Raw genomic sequence first — 16981 nt, 5'->3', positions numbered from 1 at the left:
TGTACTATATATATTATATATTGTACATATTATATATATATATATAAATTTAGATTTTTGATAAAGGGCATGTCACTGGAGAGACACAGAAAAAGAGTGGAAAAGTGAGAAATCACCTCCCCCCCAGGTGGCATGGCCACTTGCAGTCCCTTCTTCATTCTCCTCTTAGGATTTTGGGCATGCACATACATGCTCTTGGCATGTTTTTCAGGTCGCTGGGTCTGGGACTCTAAACTATACAGTTGGCCATGCTACCTTAACCACCATACCACCTGGCTGGTCCTATTTATTTATTAATTTATTTAAAAAATTATTTATTTATTTAAATTTGACCAAAGAGGGACAAAGAGAGAGAAGGAAACTGAGAAAGCAAGCCGCCAGGTCTGGGACTCAAACTGTGGTTGGCCATGTGGGAGTCCAACCTCCTTAACCACCACGCCACCTGCTGGCCTCTCCTATTTATTTTTTAAAACTTTAACATTTTTATTTATTTCTCCCACGAGAGAGAGAGAAAGACACCCCCAACAGGATCTTCACGCTGTGATCGATCCCAGCCTTAGCCACCCAGGATCATGGGCACATGCACAGCCAGAGTGTTCAAGAGAGGCCTTGGGATCTGAACCCTGGACTTCGTTAGGCTTCAGCATCACTGAGTGTTGTATACTGCTGTGCCACTGCAGCCTTGTGTTTTATTTATTTTATTTGACCTGCAGAGGGCTTTCCTGCCATGTTTGCTTCCTTTGTTTATCCTAAAACAATGTGAACCGGGGCCAGTAGGTAGCATGGTGGTTAAGTCCACTAGACTCACACATGGCAAACTGTGGTTCAAGTCCCAGACCTGGAGGCTTGCTTTCTCACTTTCACTCTCACTCTGTCCCTCTCTAGTCAGGTTAAAATAAATAAATAAAGTTAAATAAAAATAATTTTTTGAGAGTTTTTTGCTATAGGGTGCGTGCACTCACCAGGAAGACAGAGAGACAGAAAGCAAGAAATCACCCCCCATGGGGGATGGCCATACCTCAATCCCTTTTCTATTCTCCCCTCAGGATCTTGGGCATGCACCCACACGCGCCCGGTGTGAGTTTAAGCCACTGGGTCTGGGACTTGAACCGCTGTCAACTACATGGGAGTCCAGTGACATAGCCGTTATGCTATCTGCTGGTCCCAAATAAAAATAATTTTTTAAAAATGTGAACAGACCAGCCCTGTGACCTAGTGGTTAAGTGAGCGATATTCCCCCATGGCCGACTATTCCAGCAGGGATTGCATCATGACCAAAGCCCTTTAGGGGATGCTTCTGACCTTTCCTCCTTATTTCTCTCTGGCCAGTGCTTTCTGGCAATTAAAAAACAACAACGTGGGGCCAGCAGGTAGTGTGGTGGTTAAAGTGCTGGATTCCCATGTGGTGAACCATTGTTCAAGTCCTGGACCCAGCAGCTTCAAAAACACCAGGCTCGTGTGTGTGCCCAACGTTCCCAGAGGAGAATGGAGGACAAAAGATCGTGGTGTGGCCATCACCCCTGGGGAAGTAATCTCTCTCTCTCTCTTTAGCAAGTGTGGCCATCCCCCCCCTCCAGGAGAGCGATTTCTCTCTTTCTCTCTCTCTGCCTCTCTGTCTCTCTCTAGCAAGCGCACATGGCCTATGACAAAAACATAAAAACGGGCCAGCAGGTGGCGTAGTGATTAAGGCGCTGGACTCCCACATGGCCAACTGTGGTTTGCCAGGACTTGATGACTTGCTTTCTCACTTTCCCTTTACCTCTCTCTGGTCAAATTAAAAAATAACAATAAATAAAATAAAATAAGTAATTCTTATAAAAGTAAAACACCTAAAACCAAAAAGCAATGGAACAATATTGCAGAAAAGTTGAAAGACAGCTAGGAAACATTTATAATCAACTCTGCCATTCTATTTTCATTCTTGTATATTTCATTCTTCTTTCCCTCTTGGTCCAAGTGCATATTATATTGCTTTAAAAATACCAAAATACCTGGACCAGCAGGTGGCATGAAGGTTACGGCCCTGGATCCTATATGGCTGATTCCACGGTTCCAGCCCTGGAACCGGCAACTTGACTATCATGCTGGGCCTGTGTGTGTGCGTGCCCAAAATTCCCAAGAGAAGAATAGAAGAGAAGGGATTGCAGTATGGCCATTCCCCCTGGGAGGTGCTTTCTCACTTTCCCCCTCTCTGTGGCTAGTGTACATGTCCTCTAGCAAAAGCTGAAAGAAAAAAAGAAAGCTAGCAATCACAGCCTATTTCCTTTTATTATTGAAGATTTTGCTTCTGCTCTAAGTCCTCAAAACCAGAAACTGCTTCTCTGTAGGAGAGAGGATTCTCCCATCCCAGCAGTTGTAAGACTGGGAAAGAAAAGGAGAGATGTGAAATCTTCTCAGTCAACAGAATCTTAATAGGCAGGGCTCCTGCCCTGTTACCAATTAAGGGAACCTATTGTCACAGCAAAGCTGCGTTCATAATGTGTAAATGTCTGAATTAAAGCTGCGCGGCAGGAGTCCTCCTGCTTCCTCCGTGCTCCCTGCTCCCTGCTCTGCCGACTTACTGATGCCTTCCAGGCCCTGCCCCTCTTGCCATCTGTTGTGTCCTAGTCGTTATGTGGAGCCTATGAAAAGATCAGGATGTCTTTTCTGGCTGTGGTTAGGGCCATGTTCTAGCTTAATTTAAATAGGGAGGGCCAGTCTAGGAAGTCCTCAGCTGTGAAGGTAATGAGCACAAATGTTTGTGAGACCTCAAACATTTTCTTTCCTTCCTATGGGGGCACGTGTCTGTGTACGTGTGTGGGGGCTCCTGAGTCCCAGCTGCTGCGGCTGCTGCTCTGCACTGCATCGCGCCTGACCTGCACTCATTCTCCTCCACCCTGCCCACCCTCCACACTGTTCGTCTGCTCTCGCTGCCCCGCTGTTGCTGTTTGCACGCCCACCAAGCCATCTCTGGAGCAGCTGGTGCCCAGCCCCATGGTTGCCCTGGGGCCATCGGTCTGCCACAAGTTGTGGGATCTGGGAGAGGGAGTGTCTAGGCCAGATGAGACTGAGACAGAGCATTGCCACAAAGCTTCCGGGCCACCACGGACTTGGCAAGTTTTGCTGTCTAGAAAATTATGTGATTTTTTAAATGCCTGACCAACATTCACTCAGGGAAACAGAAAGGACTGGACAGAACAGCATATTACATAAAGGGAAGGAGGCCTTTCGAGGAAGCAACATGGCCTCCATCTTCTCTGACTCTTGGTTTCTCTTTATTCTCTCCCCACCCCTTTATCCCTACACACCCTCACCCCGGGGTGGCTCTGTCGGGTCACTCGCCCTTCTTTTGCCCTCTTCCCTTTGGCTGCCCCACAGCTGGTACGTGACAATGCAGATCTGCGTTGTGAGCTTCCTAAATTGGAAAAACGACTTAGGGCTACGGCTGAGAGAGTTAAGGCCCTGGAGGGTGCACTGAAGGAGGCCAAGGAGGGTGCCATGAAGGACAAGCGCCGGTACCAGCAGGAGGTGGACCGCATCAAGGAGGCCGTGCGGTACAAGAGCTCTGGCAAGAGGGGCCATTCTGCCCAGATCGGTGAGTGGACACTGCGGACAAGGGGGGACTACCACCCAGAGTAAATTCAGTGATTCCTAAGTGCCAGGCCACTAGATGATCGTTTCTTTTTCTTTTTCTTTTTCTTTCTTTTTCTTTTTTTTTTTTTTTGTAGAGGTTTTAGCTATAGGGCGTGTGCCCTCGCCAGAAAGACAGAGAGAGACAGAAGACAGAAAGTGAGAAATCGCCCCCCAGGGGGGATGGTCACGCTGCAATCCCTTCTCCTCCATTCTCCTCTCGGGATCTTGGGCACGCACGCACACGTGCCCGGTGTGAGTTTTAAGCCACCGGGTCTGGGATGTGAACCACAGTCAACTCCATGGGAGTCCAGCAACATAGCCATTATGCCAACTGCAGATCCTTTTTTTTCGGCACTAGATTATTGTTTCTAACCCACTCCTAGCCTCACTGTTCCTCCACCCCACGAAAAGTCAAAAAGCGATGAGTTATGTTGTAAGCGACTCCGTGTGACCCAGCTAACTGCCTCAGGGACCAGGGCAAGTGCAGGGTGATAAACAGCTTCCTCACGTCCGCCTGTCCTTTCTTCCACAGCCAAACCCGTCCGGCCTGGCCACTACCCGGCATCTTCACCCACCAATCCCTATGGCACCAGGAGCCCTGAGTGCATCAGTTACACCAACAGCCTCTTCCAGAACTACCAGAATTTGTACCTGCAGGCCACACCTAGCTCCACCTCAGACATGTAGTGAGTGACACAGGCATGGGCTGGTGTCCCAACCCAAGGCTCTCCAGACCCTAGAAAACATGGGGTTGGCTCAGTTCTTGGTTGAGAGTTCATTATTTCCTAGGTAGTTTCCTCTCTAACCCTTTTAAAACCACATACCTGTGATTGGAGGTGGATGTCTCCCCTCTCACCCTGCGACCATGTTTGTGTCTCCCGGGGCCGGGGGTATGCATGACTGTCTCTGAGAACGAGCAGCCTTAGTGGAGGGTACGTGGCTGAGGTGGTGTGTCTCTCCTCCGCCCATCCAGCTTTGCTAACTCTTGTACAAGCAGTGGAGCCACATCTTCCGGCGGCCCCTTGGCATCCTACCAGAAGGCCAACATGGACAATGGTGAGTGAAAAAGATGGGCCATCCAGTTTTTGGGACCCCCAGGACAAGCTGAGATACATAAGGAAAGTAAGTGACCCTAGTCTACAACAAAGTGAACTGAGCTTTTCTAGTGTGCCAAGCCTTCAAATAAAAAGATATGTTGTGGCCAGCAAGTAGTGTGGTGGTTAAGGTGCTGGACACTCCCATATGGCTGACCATGGTTCAAGTCCCAGACCTGGTGGCTTGCTTCCTCACTTTCTTTCTCTCTGTGTGTCTGTCTTCCTCTGGTCAGATAGAAATGATTGAATGAATAAATAAAATTAAAAGTAATAATTCTTTTTTTGAAAGATTTTTTGCTCTAGGGTGCATGCGCTCGCCAGAAAGACAGACAGAAAGCGAGAAATCACCCCCCCAGGGGAGATGGATACACCGCAATCCCTTCTCCTCCATTCTCCTCTTAGGATCTTGGGCACACAAGTACACGTGCCCGGCATGAGTTTAAGCCACCGGGTCCAGGATTCAAACCGTGGTTGACTGCATTGGAGTCCAGCCACATAGCCATTGCACTAACTGCTGGTCCCAAATTAATAATTCTTAAAAACAAAAACAAAGATGTGTATTGGGCCAGCCAGTGGCGTGGTGGTTAGGGAGGCTGGATCCCACATAACTGACTGCTGTTTGAGTTCTGGACCCGGGAGCTTGAAAGACACACTGAGAGTGTATGTGTATGTGTGTGTGCCTGAAATCCTGACAGGAGACTGGAGGGGAAGGGACTGTGATGTGGCCATTACTCTTCGGGGAGTGCTTTCTCACTTTCTCCCCCTCTCTTTGTCTGATAAGGGCACATACTGATAGCAAAAAGTAAATAAATAAATTTTTAAAAGATGCATATTAAAAAGAGAGTGACCCTGTACTGTAGCTCTAATCCTGCCCATCCCTTCGTGTCTTGGACTCTTAAAAGCAGACGTCTCCTATCTCTGTACCTGCTCCCACCTATACTTTCTTCTCCTCTCCTTAGCGAGGGGGTCAAGGAGGCTTTTTTTTTTGGAGAGGTTTTTGCTATAGGACCCATTCGCTCACCAGAAAGACAGAGACAGAGAGACAGAAAGTGAGAAATCACCCCCCAGGGGATATGGCCATGCCACAATCCCTTCTCGCCCATTCTCCTCTCGGGATCTTGAGCATGCAGGCACACACATGCCTGGCATAAGTTTAAGGCACCAGGTCCAGGACTCGAACCGCAGTCAACTACATGGGAGTCCAGTGACATAGCCATTACGCCACCTGCTGGTCCCAAGGGAGGCTTTTTCTCAAACACAATAATGTTGCAGCTTCAGGTTGCCGAGGAGAGCACCACAGTTGACCTTTTCTGTAAGGATTAGGCTGGGAGGGGACAGGGAGACTTATTTCTAACACCTAATCTTTTTTCTTCTGATCCTGTGTTCTCGATGACCTCTTCAGGAAATGCCACAGATATCAATGACAATAGGTACAACTTTCCCTATTACCTTTGGGGTCTCTGGGTGGGACCAGAAGAAAAGGTTAAGTTCCCTTGTGCTCAGTTTAGAGGTGCCCTGGAGCCTTTGGGGGAGGAGGAGGAAATGAGAATCATTCTTGCCATGACTGCATTGTCCAGGAGGTCCCTGTCATTCCCAGCTCAGAACACTGTCCCCATTGGCAAACCCCCTCTGTGGCTTCACCCCACTCCTGTTACGAGGTCTGGGGAAAGTCCTGTGGATATCTGATGACGTGGGTTTCTCTCCTGCCCTTGGGAAGTTTGTGACCTTGGGTGAGGCAGCTTTATCCTGGCTTGAGTTTCCTCGTGCTCCTGTGACACACGCAATCGCAGTTGCAGTCCCTGCCCGTCCTTACCTCACAGTAATGCTGTGGGAGCAAAGCGAGGATGCAGGAATCCTTTCATCTGTGTGGCGTTGATCACGGTGGGTCTCTTTCTCCAGGAGTGACCTGCCGTGTGGCTATGAGGCTGAGGACCAGGCCAAGCTCTTCCCTCTCCACCAGGAGACGGCAGCCAGCTAATCTCCTACGTGGACGGCTGCAAACCTGCACTTTCAGGTAGCTTCGGGCTGCTTCCTCTCAGCAGCCTGGTTGCCTCGGTTCTTGCTCAGAGCCTTTTGATTTTCTTGCCTTTTTAATTTTTTTTCTCTTCACCCTCTGAAAACTTTTACCAGGTGGTTACACCTCAACGCCTGCTTTCCTCTGCTGGGTTTACACTGGTGCTGCCCCCTGTGTTCTAGACCCTGCCCACCCCACTCCTTACTTTCCCTCTGGCTCTAATTGGAACCACAGTATTGCCTTTCGGCCACTAGAGGTCACTGCCACACAGCAAGAGAAGTGACTAGAATGGCTCAGCTCAAAAAGTTCGTGGAAAATGTGTACCATGAACAAACTGTTACATAGATTTTAAAAACGCTCTCACCAAAATAAACTTTTACTTTTTTTTTTTTTTGAGAGGTTTTCGCTATAGGGCACGTGCACTCGCCAGACGGACAGAGAGATACAGACAGAAAACGAAAAATCAGCCCCCAGGGGGGATGGTCAGGCCGCAATCCCTTCTCCTCCATTCTCCTCTCGGGATCTTGGGCACGCACGCACACGCGCCCGGCGTGAGTTTTAAGCCACCGGGTCCAGGACGTGGACCGGTCAACTACGTGGGAGTCCAGCGACATAGCCATTACGCTAACTGCTGGTTCCAATAAACTTTTACTTTTAGGCCATTTTTCACGAACCTTTGGAACCCCTTGTCATAGGAGACCATGGGGAGGTCATCTCACCCTCTCCTACCTCACCTTAAAGCTATTTTTGGATGGATAGGTATTTTCTGAACTAGGACGTCTCCGGTATAGGCGATAGTTGGTTTATTCATGCCCCTGTGTCCTGTCCTCCCGTATTTGTGCATGCCACCAGTAGGCTGGAGGGAATGCCCTGCGAGGTCTTCCTTTTTGTCCCGCTAGCGGCAGTGTCGGGGCTCCCTTCCCATACTGCTGGACACGTGGGAAACAGCTGTCTCCCCACCTTCTAGGTCCCCCCATGTCTGCTCCTCTCCTGTAGCAGCACAGGCACCTTCCTGGTTCTGGTGTGTCACCAGGCTTCTTGCCAAGGTTGCTTTAGGGTCCTGAACTGGACACCAGCACTGGGATTCAGTTTTCTTGTCCACTTGGGTCCTTAGAAACCAGAGAACATGGCCAGTCTCCTACTGGACTGCTTCCAAGTCAAGCCCTCTTGTGGGGTTTTTCAGGATAGTGGGCCAGCCACCAAAAGGCAGAAAGGCATGCAGAGCTGGCGAGGGGGGTTAGGGAAGGTCTAGGGGTGGAGAAGCCGGGCAGGGGTGCAGGTGGCATCTGGCTGGCTGTATTAAAGAAACAGGCTAATAAGCCAACGTGTGTGCAGGGGCCACCTGTGCCTGTTCAGTGGCTGGGCTGCAAACTGGTTCCTCACACCCGCTTTCTCTTTTTTTCCCAGTTTCTAAGAGGGACTGAGGCCTCTTCTCTCAGCATGCTGCAAACCTGTGGTCTCTGACACTAACTCCCTCCCCGACCCCTGTTGTTCACCTGTACTATGTTGGAGTCTTCTCTTACTTACCTGTATCTCTTTGTACTCTGTATCTTATATCAAAAGCTGCTATGTCTCTCTTCTCTGTCTTACTCTCAAAGTACCTAACGATGTATCTAGTAATTTCTAAGCATAGTCTACCCTCCTCGTTTGGGGTAGTAGGGAGGAGGGCGAATGTTCTTTTTTCTCTCTCATATACTCGTCTCTCACACTGAGTGGTGTTAGTCACTGAGTAGAGGTCACAGAAATGATAAAAGAAAAAACTGGAGCGCGAGGGCTGTGATCCCTCTCACACACACACACACACTCATGTGCACACACACGCACACACACACACAAAGCCTTAAGCAGGAGAATGTCCTAGCATCCTAAGATGACAGAGAAATAGACTCTTCCTTCCTCCTCTGGCTCATGTAGCACGGGAGGGTAAGATGGAAGGACGGCTAAATTATACACAGACTTCTTCATCCACCCCTCACCTGAATCGGGATTCCGGGTGTTCACCTGGGCCTTCCAAAGTCTGCCTTCCACTTCCCTCTCGCTGTTTTCCCCTGGACTAAAAAGCGCTCATTGCTCAAGGGACCTTTCCCCTGTCTCTTGGGAGGTCCTTTTGATATTCTCTACCCCCCCCCATCTCAGCACCACAACCGAGCTGAGGAAAGATACTTGGAAAAGCCAGGGAGGCAGACCCCTCCCCCCGGGCTGTTGAGGCTGCTCATCTGCCCATGGGGATAGTTGTGGGCACAGGTGTGGGGGTGGGCCTTCCTAAGGACTTCCGGTCGCAGTGCCCTCAGGGAGAAGCCAGGAGCAGATTCCTTTCTCTACCCCACATTGGGTTGCACGTTCCTCTCATCTCCACCTTTCGGTCAGAGGCTTCCGGTTCACTGGCAAAATATTGCTTGGTAAATGCCTCCTTCCAGACTGGAACCTGACTTTTCCCCAGCATACATATTTCCCCCAAAGAGTTCCTTTCCTCCTGTCCCCATCTGGTATTAAGTGCACTTTAAAGAAGGGGGCAGGGCAGATTTCTAGAGGTAGAGGAGCCGAAGGGCTTGACCCCAGGGTTCTTGCCTGGCCCTTCTCAGCCGTGTACCCTCTTTCCCATCATCGGAGGACCGCTGTTTTAGTTCTAGATGGTCCTTTCCTTCCACATGGTGCTAAGGTGGTTTCCCAGGTAACGGCAGGGGCGAAGGTGGCCAGCCAGGCCATGAACAGAAGTCTGGCATCCAGATACTTAGTCTCATGTAGGATGAAAGACCAGCACCCTCCAGCAGCTTCTTCTCAGTCAGGAAGGAAAGCTCAGTGTGGGTACGAGCTGGTAAACAGAAGCTGTGCTGGCCCCAGAACTCCTTTCAGGGCAAGTCCCTGCTCCCTTTTCCTGTCGGGCCCCTTTTAGCAGTTAAGGAGAAACGCAGGGAAAAATAAAAACATACCAGAGGGGCATGGAATAAATCTGGAGTGGTGATTTTCAAACATTTTTCAAAACAAATCTTATACAGAACCCCGACATAAAAAAGTAATGCAGACCTGGGCAGTCTGTATTATTATTATTATTATTGTTATTATTTTGGTGGAAAATGCTTTATTAGTTGAGGAGCCCTTGAATAGTCCTAGGAGACCCCAAAGGGGGCCTCTCCATAGAGTCATTTGGAAACCACTGCTCTGAGGAAGGGGGTCCAACCTGGTTCCCCTACACCAAACCTACAACTGAGAGGAAAGGGGACAGGGGGTGGATGAGACGCACTGTCCCCAGACCCAGTGGAGAGGAAGACACCTGCACGCCTGTGGACTTAGCTGGCATCTGCCAGCAGGGCACCTATGGATCAGGGGCTTTATGTAATCTTGCCACCAATGGTTCTTTCAGAAAATACACAGGAAAGGTGAAGGTGTGAGGCAGATGAGAAGAGAGGGGACAGAGGAGCAGCCTTCTCTTTGGCAAGATGTAAGGGAAATAATTCACTTATGTAAGAAACAGCACACATGACCCTTCACTGGAAGCTTCACATTACACAATCCTCCTCCTCTTCCTGCTCCTTACCTTCACGGCATCCCTTTCAGAGAGCCAGGGTCACCACAAGGGGCACCTGGCCTGCCCACTCACATCTGCCAAAATGTTGCATGCGCGCGTGGAAGACAAACTGAACCGCACAAACCCCAGTGTGTATTTACTTGGTGTACATAGAATCTTTAAAATAAAATAAATCAAGGACTCTACGTTGTTGCAGATCTTCTTTATCTTTCCTGTCTCGCTCCCTTCTTTACATGTAATGGCATTTGACGATGTGGTATACGTCCTTCCAGGTGCTCTTCTATATATATATATTTTTTTTTTGAGAGGTTTTTGTTATAGGGCACATATGCTCGCCAGAAAGACAGAGACAGAGAGACAGAAAGAGAGAAATCACCCCCAGGGGGGATGGCCATGCCACAGTCCCTTCTCCTCCATTCTCCTCTCGAAATCTTGGGCACACATGCACACGCACCCGGCATGAGTTTAAGCCACTGGGTCTGGGACTCGAACCGCAATCAACTACATGGGAGTCCAGCGACATAGCCATTACACCAACTGCTGGTCCCAACTCTTCTGTATATTTACATGTAAGGTTTTTTTTTTCCCCCACTTGACAGTATACCCCAGAGATCTTTTCATGTTAATATACATGAATTAAACTCATTAAAAATATATTTAAATGTTCGTATACTTATTTTGTAATGCATTCAACCATTCTACTATTGGTGGCTATCTACGTTGTATATCATTTTTTTAAGGTTTTTGTCACAGGGTGTGTGCACTTGCCAGAGAGCAACAGAGAGAGGGAAAGTGAGAAATCACCCAGGGGGATGGCCATGCCACAATCCTGTCTCCTCCATCCTCCTCTCAGGATTTTGGGCACACGCGCACTTGTATCCAGAGTGACTTTCTATTTTTTTTTTTTCCCCAGAGTGATTTTCAAGCTGCTAGGTCTGCAACACAGACTGCTGTCAGCGATGTAGGAGTTCGAAGCCTTAGCTACCACACCCCCCACTGGCCTCAGTTGTGTATAAGTTTTAAACATTGACCTCCTGTAATCTTCATTTTAAAAGTTTTGTTTATATATATTTATTTATTAAAAATATTTTGCTTAACTTATTTAATTTGACCAGAGAGAGACAGAGTAAGAGAGAGAAAGAGGAGTGAGAGAAGTGAGAAAGCAAGCCGCCAGGTCTGGGGTTTGAACTGTGGTCGGCTGTGTGGGAGTCCAGTGCTCTTAACCACCACGCCACCTGCCGGCTCCTATATTTTTATTTATTTATTTTTTTTTGGGAGAGGTTTTTGTTATAGGGCGTGTGCGCTCGCCAGAGAGAGAGAGACAGAGAAACAGAAAGCGAGAAATCACCCCCCAGGGGGAATGGCCATGCCGCAATCCCTTCTCCTCCATTCTCCTCTCGGGATCTTGGGCACGCACACACACGTGCCTGACGTGAGTTTAAGCCACCAAGTCTGGAACTCGAACCACAGTCGGCTACGTGGGAGTCCAGTGACATAGCCATTATGCTAACTGTTGGTCCCTCCTATATTCTTATTTTATATTTAAATGTTTTCTTTTTTTACGAGAGAGAAGGCTAAAGAGAGGTATTTGACAGGGTCTTACCACGCCCCGTCCTTCCGCCCTAGTCTTCCAGTTAGCGAGGGTTACAGGAACACGCTGCACCCACCGGCATGTTTAGGTCAGTCCAGGATCCAAACCCAGGCTTTCTGGGCAGCTCCAGCATCACGCAGCAGTGCCCTGCTGTGACTGCCCTGCGTAATTCTTGTGGGTTGGCGTAACAATTGTACAGATGTATGGGGTGCACGGTGCTGTTGGCTTTATTTTTATCCAGACCACCTCGGTCTCAGCATTAGTCCCTTTCTCTCCAGCGCGTCACCATCCCTCCCACGCCAACAGCTTGATTCTCTTTCTCCATGATCAACTACCACAATCACCCTCCAACCCACAATAAAAATGATTTTCCTTTCCTCATGACAGAGTGTGTGTGCAGGCACACGAGAGTGAGATGGAGACAGAAGTACCCTCTGCAGGATTTGCCAGTGCCGTGCTTCCAGTCCTCCAGCCTGTTGGCTCTTGGCACTCGTGCACGTGCCTGGCATGTTTTGGGCTGACCAGGTCCGGGACTCAAACTGTGATGGCTACATGGGATCCAGCTTCTCAATCAGCATGTCCCAGCTGTGCTGCGGAGCTGGCCCAAGCCTATTTTGAAGCAGACCCAGCCTATCTTTTAGGCTTATCCCTCAAAGCATCTGAAATGGAGAAAACTACCAAACTATTGAAGCAAGTAAACACAAAGAGCCTACACACCTGCCCGGACCTTCGGTGCTGCGCCACATTCCTTCTGAGTACCGCTCAGCTCTCTCTCCTGCTTCCCAGAGCAACTGGTCTAAACCCTTTCTCCTCAAGCCCCCTTCCCACTCTCCTCTCTCAGGCAACAACTTTGTCAAAGTGACTGGGATGGACTTCTTCATTCTCCCCAATACCCACACACTTACTTATATCTGCACATCTCCTGTGCTCCCTTTTGACAAGTGATAATGTGAATTCCTTTAGATACTTCATTCTATTTTTTTAAAAGAGGTTTTTGCCTTAGGGCATGTGCACTCAACAGAAAGAGACAGAGACAGTGAGAAGGAAAGTGAAAAATCAACCCCTGGGGTGATGGTCACATGGCAATCCCTTCTCCTCCATTCTTCTCCCAGGATCTTGGGCACACACGCACATGCACCTAGTGTGAGTTTCAAGCCACCAGGTCCCGGACTCAAACCATGGTTGGCCATGTGAGAGTCCAGCAATGTGACTGCTATGCCATCTGGTGGCCCTGGTACTTAATTCCTGAGATACATAGTAGAACCTCAACATATAAAATAGGTGAAAGGGGTACAGACTTGGGCAGTTTGCATTTTCTTTCTTCCTTTCTTTCTTTCTTTCTCTATCTTTCCTTCTTTTTCTTTCTTTCTTTTTTTTTTTTTTTTTTTCTTTTTTTTTTTTTCTTCTTTTTTTTTTTTTTTTTTTCTTTTTTTTTTTTTCTTCTTTTTTTTTTTTTTTTTTTAGTTTTTGCTATAGGGTACATGTGCTTGCCAGAGAGAGTCAGAGAGAAAGTGAGAAATCACCCCCCAGGGAACAGCCATGCCACAATCCCTTCTCCATTGTTCTGTCAAACTTGCTGCCAGTGTTTTCAAGCCACTGGATCTGAGACTTAAATCAAAGATAGCCAGGGACCAGCAGCTGGCGTAATGGCTATGTCACTGGACTCTCATGTAGTCAACTGCGGTTTGAGTTCTTGGGACCAGCAGGTGGCGTGGTGGTTAAGGCGCTGGACACTCCCACATGGCTGACCAACATTCAAGTCCCCAGACCTGGTGGCTTGCTTTCTCACTTTCCCTTTCTCTCTATCTCTGTCTCTCTCTGGTCAAATTAAAAATAAATGAACGAATAAATAAAAATAAATAAATAATTTAAAAAAAGAAAAAACAAAGATAGCCAAATGGGATCTCACTCATTAACCTCCATGTCACCTGCTGGCCTAGTTTGCATTTTCTTTAACTTCTGTTTCATTAAGCTCTTCTTGTTAGGTCTCCCTTTTAGAAGAGTCTTTCTCTCTTTCTCTTTTAGAGAGAGATTTTTGTCATAGGGCATGTGTGCTTGCCAGAAGGACCAACAGAAAGCGAGAAATCACACACACACACACACACACACACACACACACACACACCTGGAGGGATGGCCACGCTGCAATCCCTTCTCCTCCATTCTCCTCTCTGGACTTTGGGCATACATGCAAATGTCCCTAGTGTGAGTTTAAGCCACTGAGTTCAGAACTTGAACTGTGGTCGACTGCATGGGAATCCAGCGGCATAACCATTATGCTATCTGCTCCCTTTACTATGTTTTTCTCTGTAAGCAACACTACATCCTACTTTCTCTCTTTTCTTTTTAAAAAAATTTTGCAGTAGGGTGGGAGAGAAAGTGAGGAATCACCCCCTCTGCCAGGTGAGGGGTGACCAGGCTGCAATTTCTTCTCCTCCGTTCTCCTCTTGGGATTTTGGGCATGCATGCACATGTGCCCAGCATGTTTTTCAAGCCACTGGGGCCAGGGATTCCAACTATGCAGTCAGCTATGTGAGATCCAGTCATGTGAACTACAATGCTGCCTGCCTGGCCCCTACTTTCTTTCTGTCTCCCTTAAAAAAAATTTTTTTTTAATCTTATTGTCATTATTTTTACTTTTTAAAAAAAGTTGACCAGAGAGAAACAGAGAGAAGGAAAAAAAGAGCCAGGTGCCAGGTCCAGGACTTGAACCATGGTCACCCATGTGGGATTCCAGCCACCTTAACCACCATGCCACCTGCCAGCCCCTCTTTCTCCCTTTTTTTATTTCAGGTTTTTGCCATTTGGTGTGTGTGATTGCCAGAGACAGAGTAGGAGTGAGAGATTGCCCCTGGAGGATGACCATGCTGCAATCCCTTGTTCTCTGTTCTCTCAGGAATTAGGCACAGATGCACATACACCTGGCAGGATTTTCAAACTGCTGGGTCCAGTGCTTAATGCATGATCGACCCAGTGGGAGTCTTGAGCCATAACCACGATACCACTTGGTGGCCTTTCTACTTGCTTTCTTTTTTTTAAAGAATAATGTATTTGGGGCCAGTAGGTGGAGTGGTGGTTAAGGCACTGGAATCCCCACATGGCCGACTGAGGTTCACGTCCCGGACCTGGCAGCTTGCTTTCTCACTCCTCCCCCCTTCCCATCTTTCTCTGGCAAACTCATGTGAAATAATAATAAATCATTTATTATTACTATTTTTCAACCTGGCCAGAGACAGAGAGAGAGAAAGGAAAGGCAAGAAAGCAAGCTGCCACGTTTGGGACTTGAACAGCAGTCAGCCACATGGGAATCCAGTGCCCTTAACCACCCTACCACCTGCCAGCTCCTCTTCCTGCTTTTCTTTTAAGAGGTTTTTCCTACAGGGCACGTGTGCTCACCAGAAATACAGAGACAGAGAGACAGAAAGCGAGAAATCCCCACCCCCACCACCACCCCCAGAGGGGATGGCCACGCCACAATCCCTTCTCCATTCTCCTCGCAGGATCTTGGGCACGCACACACATGCGCCCGGTGTGACTTTAAGCCATTGGGTCCGGGACTCCAACTGCGGTCAACTACAGGGGAGTCCAGTGACATAGCCATTACATCAACTGCCGGTCCCCCCCCCCTTTTTTTTTAACAGAGAGTAGGTATAGCAAAGCGGGGAATTTATTAACAAAGCGGGGAGTTTATTAAAGGAGAGGGAGGGAAAAACAGAGCTCCCAAGAAGGGAGAGGTCCCGGAAAATAGGTTGGCCTCTTCTTGTTTTTTTTTTTTTTTTTTTTTTGTAGCCAAATTTCCTGAAACAGTCATAAGTTTTCCATCCACTTCCTCATCTCCCATCTATTCGTCAGCCCACCTCGATCTGACTCGTTCTGCTCACGCTGTTTTCCCAAGGGTTGTGTGTTGCTGGGTAAAGTGAAACACGCATTTCTGGGTCCTTGTCTTGCTTCAGCTCCCCATGACAGACACTGCTTGCCGTTCCTTCTTCCTTCTTGAAACCCGACTCCCTGGGCTCCTGGCTCTCTATACTTCTCTAACCACTTCTTCTCAGCCTTACTCCATAAGCCTCTTTTTAAAATAACAATAAATTATTATTATTTAATTTAGGGCACATGTACTCCCCAGAGAGACAGAGAGAGAAGGAAAGTGAGAAAGCCGCCAGATCTGGAACTTGAACCGTGGTCGACCATGTGGGAGTCCAGAACCTTAGCCACCACAACCAGCCCTCTTTATAAGCCTCTTACAGCTGCTCTATCCCAGGGTTCATCCCGTGGTCCCTTCCTTCCTCTTTCTGGGAGATGGGATCCATACCCTCAAATTCCACAACAATTTTTTTTTTAAAGAGATTTTTGCTATTATGTGTGTGTACTTGCTATACAGATGGAGTGAGGAAGAGAGAGAGAAGGTGAGAAATCACCCCCCAGAGGGGACGGACACACCACAATCCCTTCCATTATGAATTTTCCAAATCGACATCTAACTACATCTTGAGAAGCCATCCCTCCTTTCCAACCCAACAGCCACTGCTTTATTTCACCTGGACCCACACTTTTGCAATACTCTTGTCACCCTTCAGAATCATGCCTGAGTGGTCCTTCTAAAAGCATGTTTAATAGATTAAAACCACTTAAGAGATCTCAGTGCATACCCTCTCTAAGTCCTGCTTCTCTCAATAGGTACTCAAGTTGCAACCCTACTTTACTCCTGATATCTCCCCAGGAACTGGCTAACCCTGGGGGGTGATTTTTTGCTTTCTGTCTCTCCAGTGAGTAAACAAGTCTTATAGCAAAAATCTCTCTTAAAAAAAAAAAAATGGGGGGGGGGCCCACAGGTGGTGTGGTGGTTAAGGGTGCTGGACTCCCACAGGGCCAACTACGATTGGGCCTGGATCTGAATCCTGGACATGGCGGCTTGCTTCTCATTTTCTCTCTCCCTCTCTCTCTCACTCTGTCCCTCTCTGGTCAAATTAAAATAAATAAATATGGGGCCAGCAAGTGGCATAGTGGTTAAGGTGCTGGACTCCCAAATGGCCAACCATGGTTCCAGTCCCAGACTTGGCGGTTTGCTTTCTCACTTTCTCTCTCTTTCTCTGTCCCTCTCTGGGCAAATTAAAATAAATAAATAAATAAATAAATAAATAAAT

The 16981-nt window shown here is 48.0% G+C and overlaps 1 protein-coding gene across 1 annotated transcript in view; it reads left to right on the top strand.

Annotated features, from left to right (window-relative positions):
- The window catches only part of KIF5A (kinesin family member 5A), a 43917-nt gene extending 33494 nt beyond the window's left edge, over positions 1-10423 (top strand). The window contains exons 24-29 of the mRNA XM_006171890.3: positions 3358-3574; positions 4145-4298; positions 4586-4668; positions 6109-6136; positions 6606-6720; positions 8128-10423. Coding sequence (XP_006171952.1) covers positions 3358-3574; positions 4145-4298; positions 4586-4668; positions 6109-6136; positions 6606-6684 — 561 coding nt within the window. The 3' untranslated portion in view covers positions 6685-6720; positions 8128-10423. The remainder of the gene's footprint in view (positions 1-3357; positions 3575-4144; positions 4299-4585; positions 4669-6108; positions 6137-6605; positions 6721-8127) is intronic.
- The last annotated feature ends 6558 nt before the right edge of the window (positions 10424-16981 follow it).

The sequence above is a fragment of the Tupaia chinensis genome, unplaced genomic scaffold (genome assembly GCF_000334495.1).
Source record: "Tupaia chinensis unplaced genomic scaffold, TupChi_1.0 Scaffold150006_1, whole genome shotgun sequence".
NCBI classification, from domain to species: Eukaryota; Metazoa; Chordata; class Mammalia; order Scandentia; family Tupaiidae; genus Tupaia; species Tupaia belangeri.
Note: the sequence above shows the minus strand (reverse complement) of the source record. Positions and strands in the feature narration are given on the sequence as shown.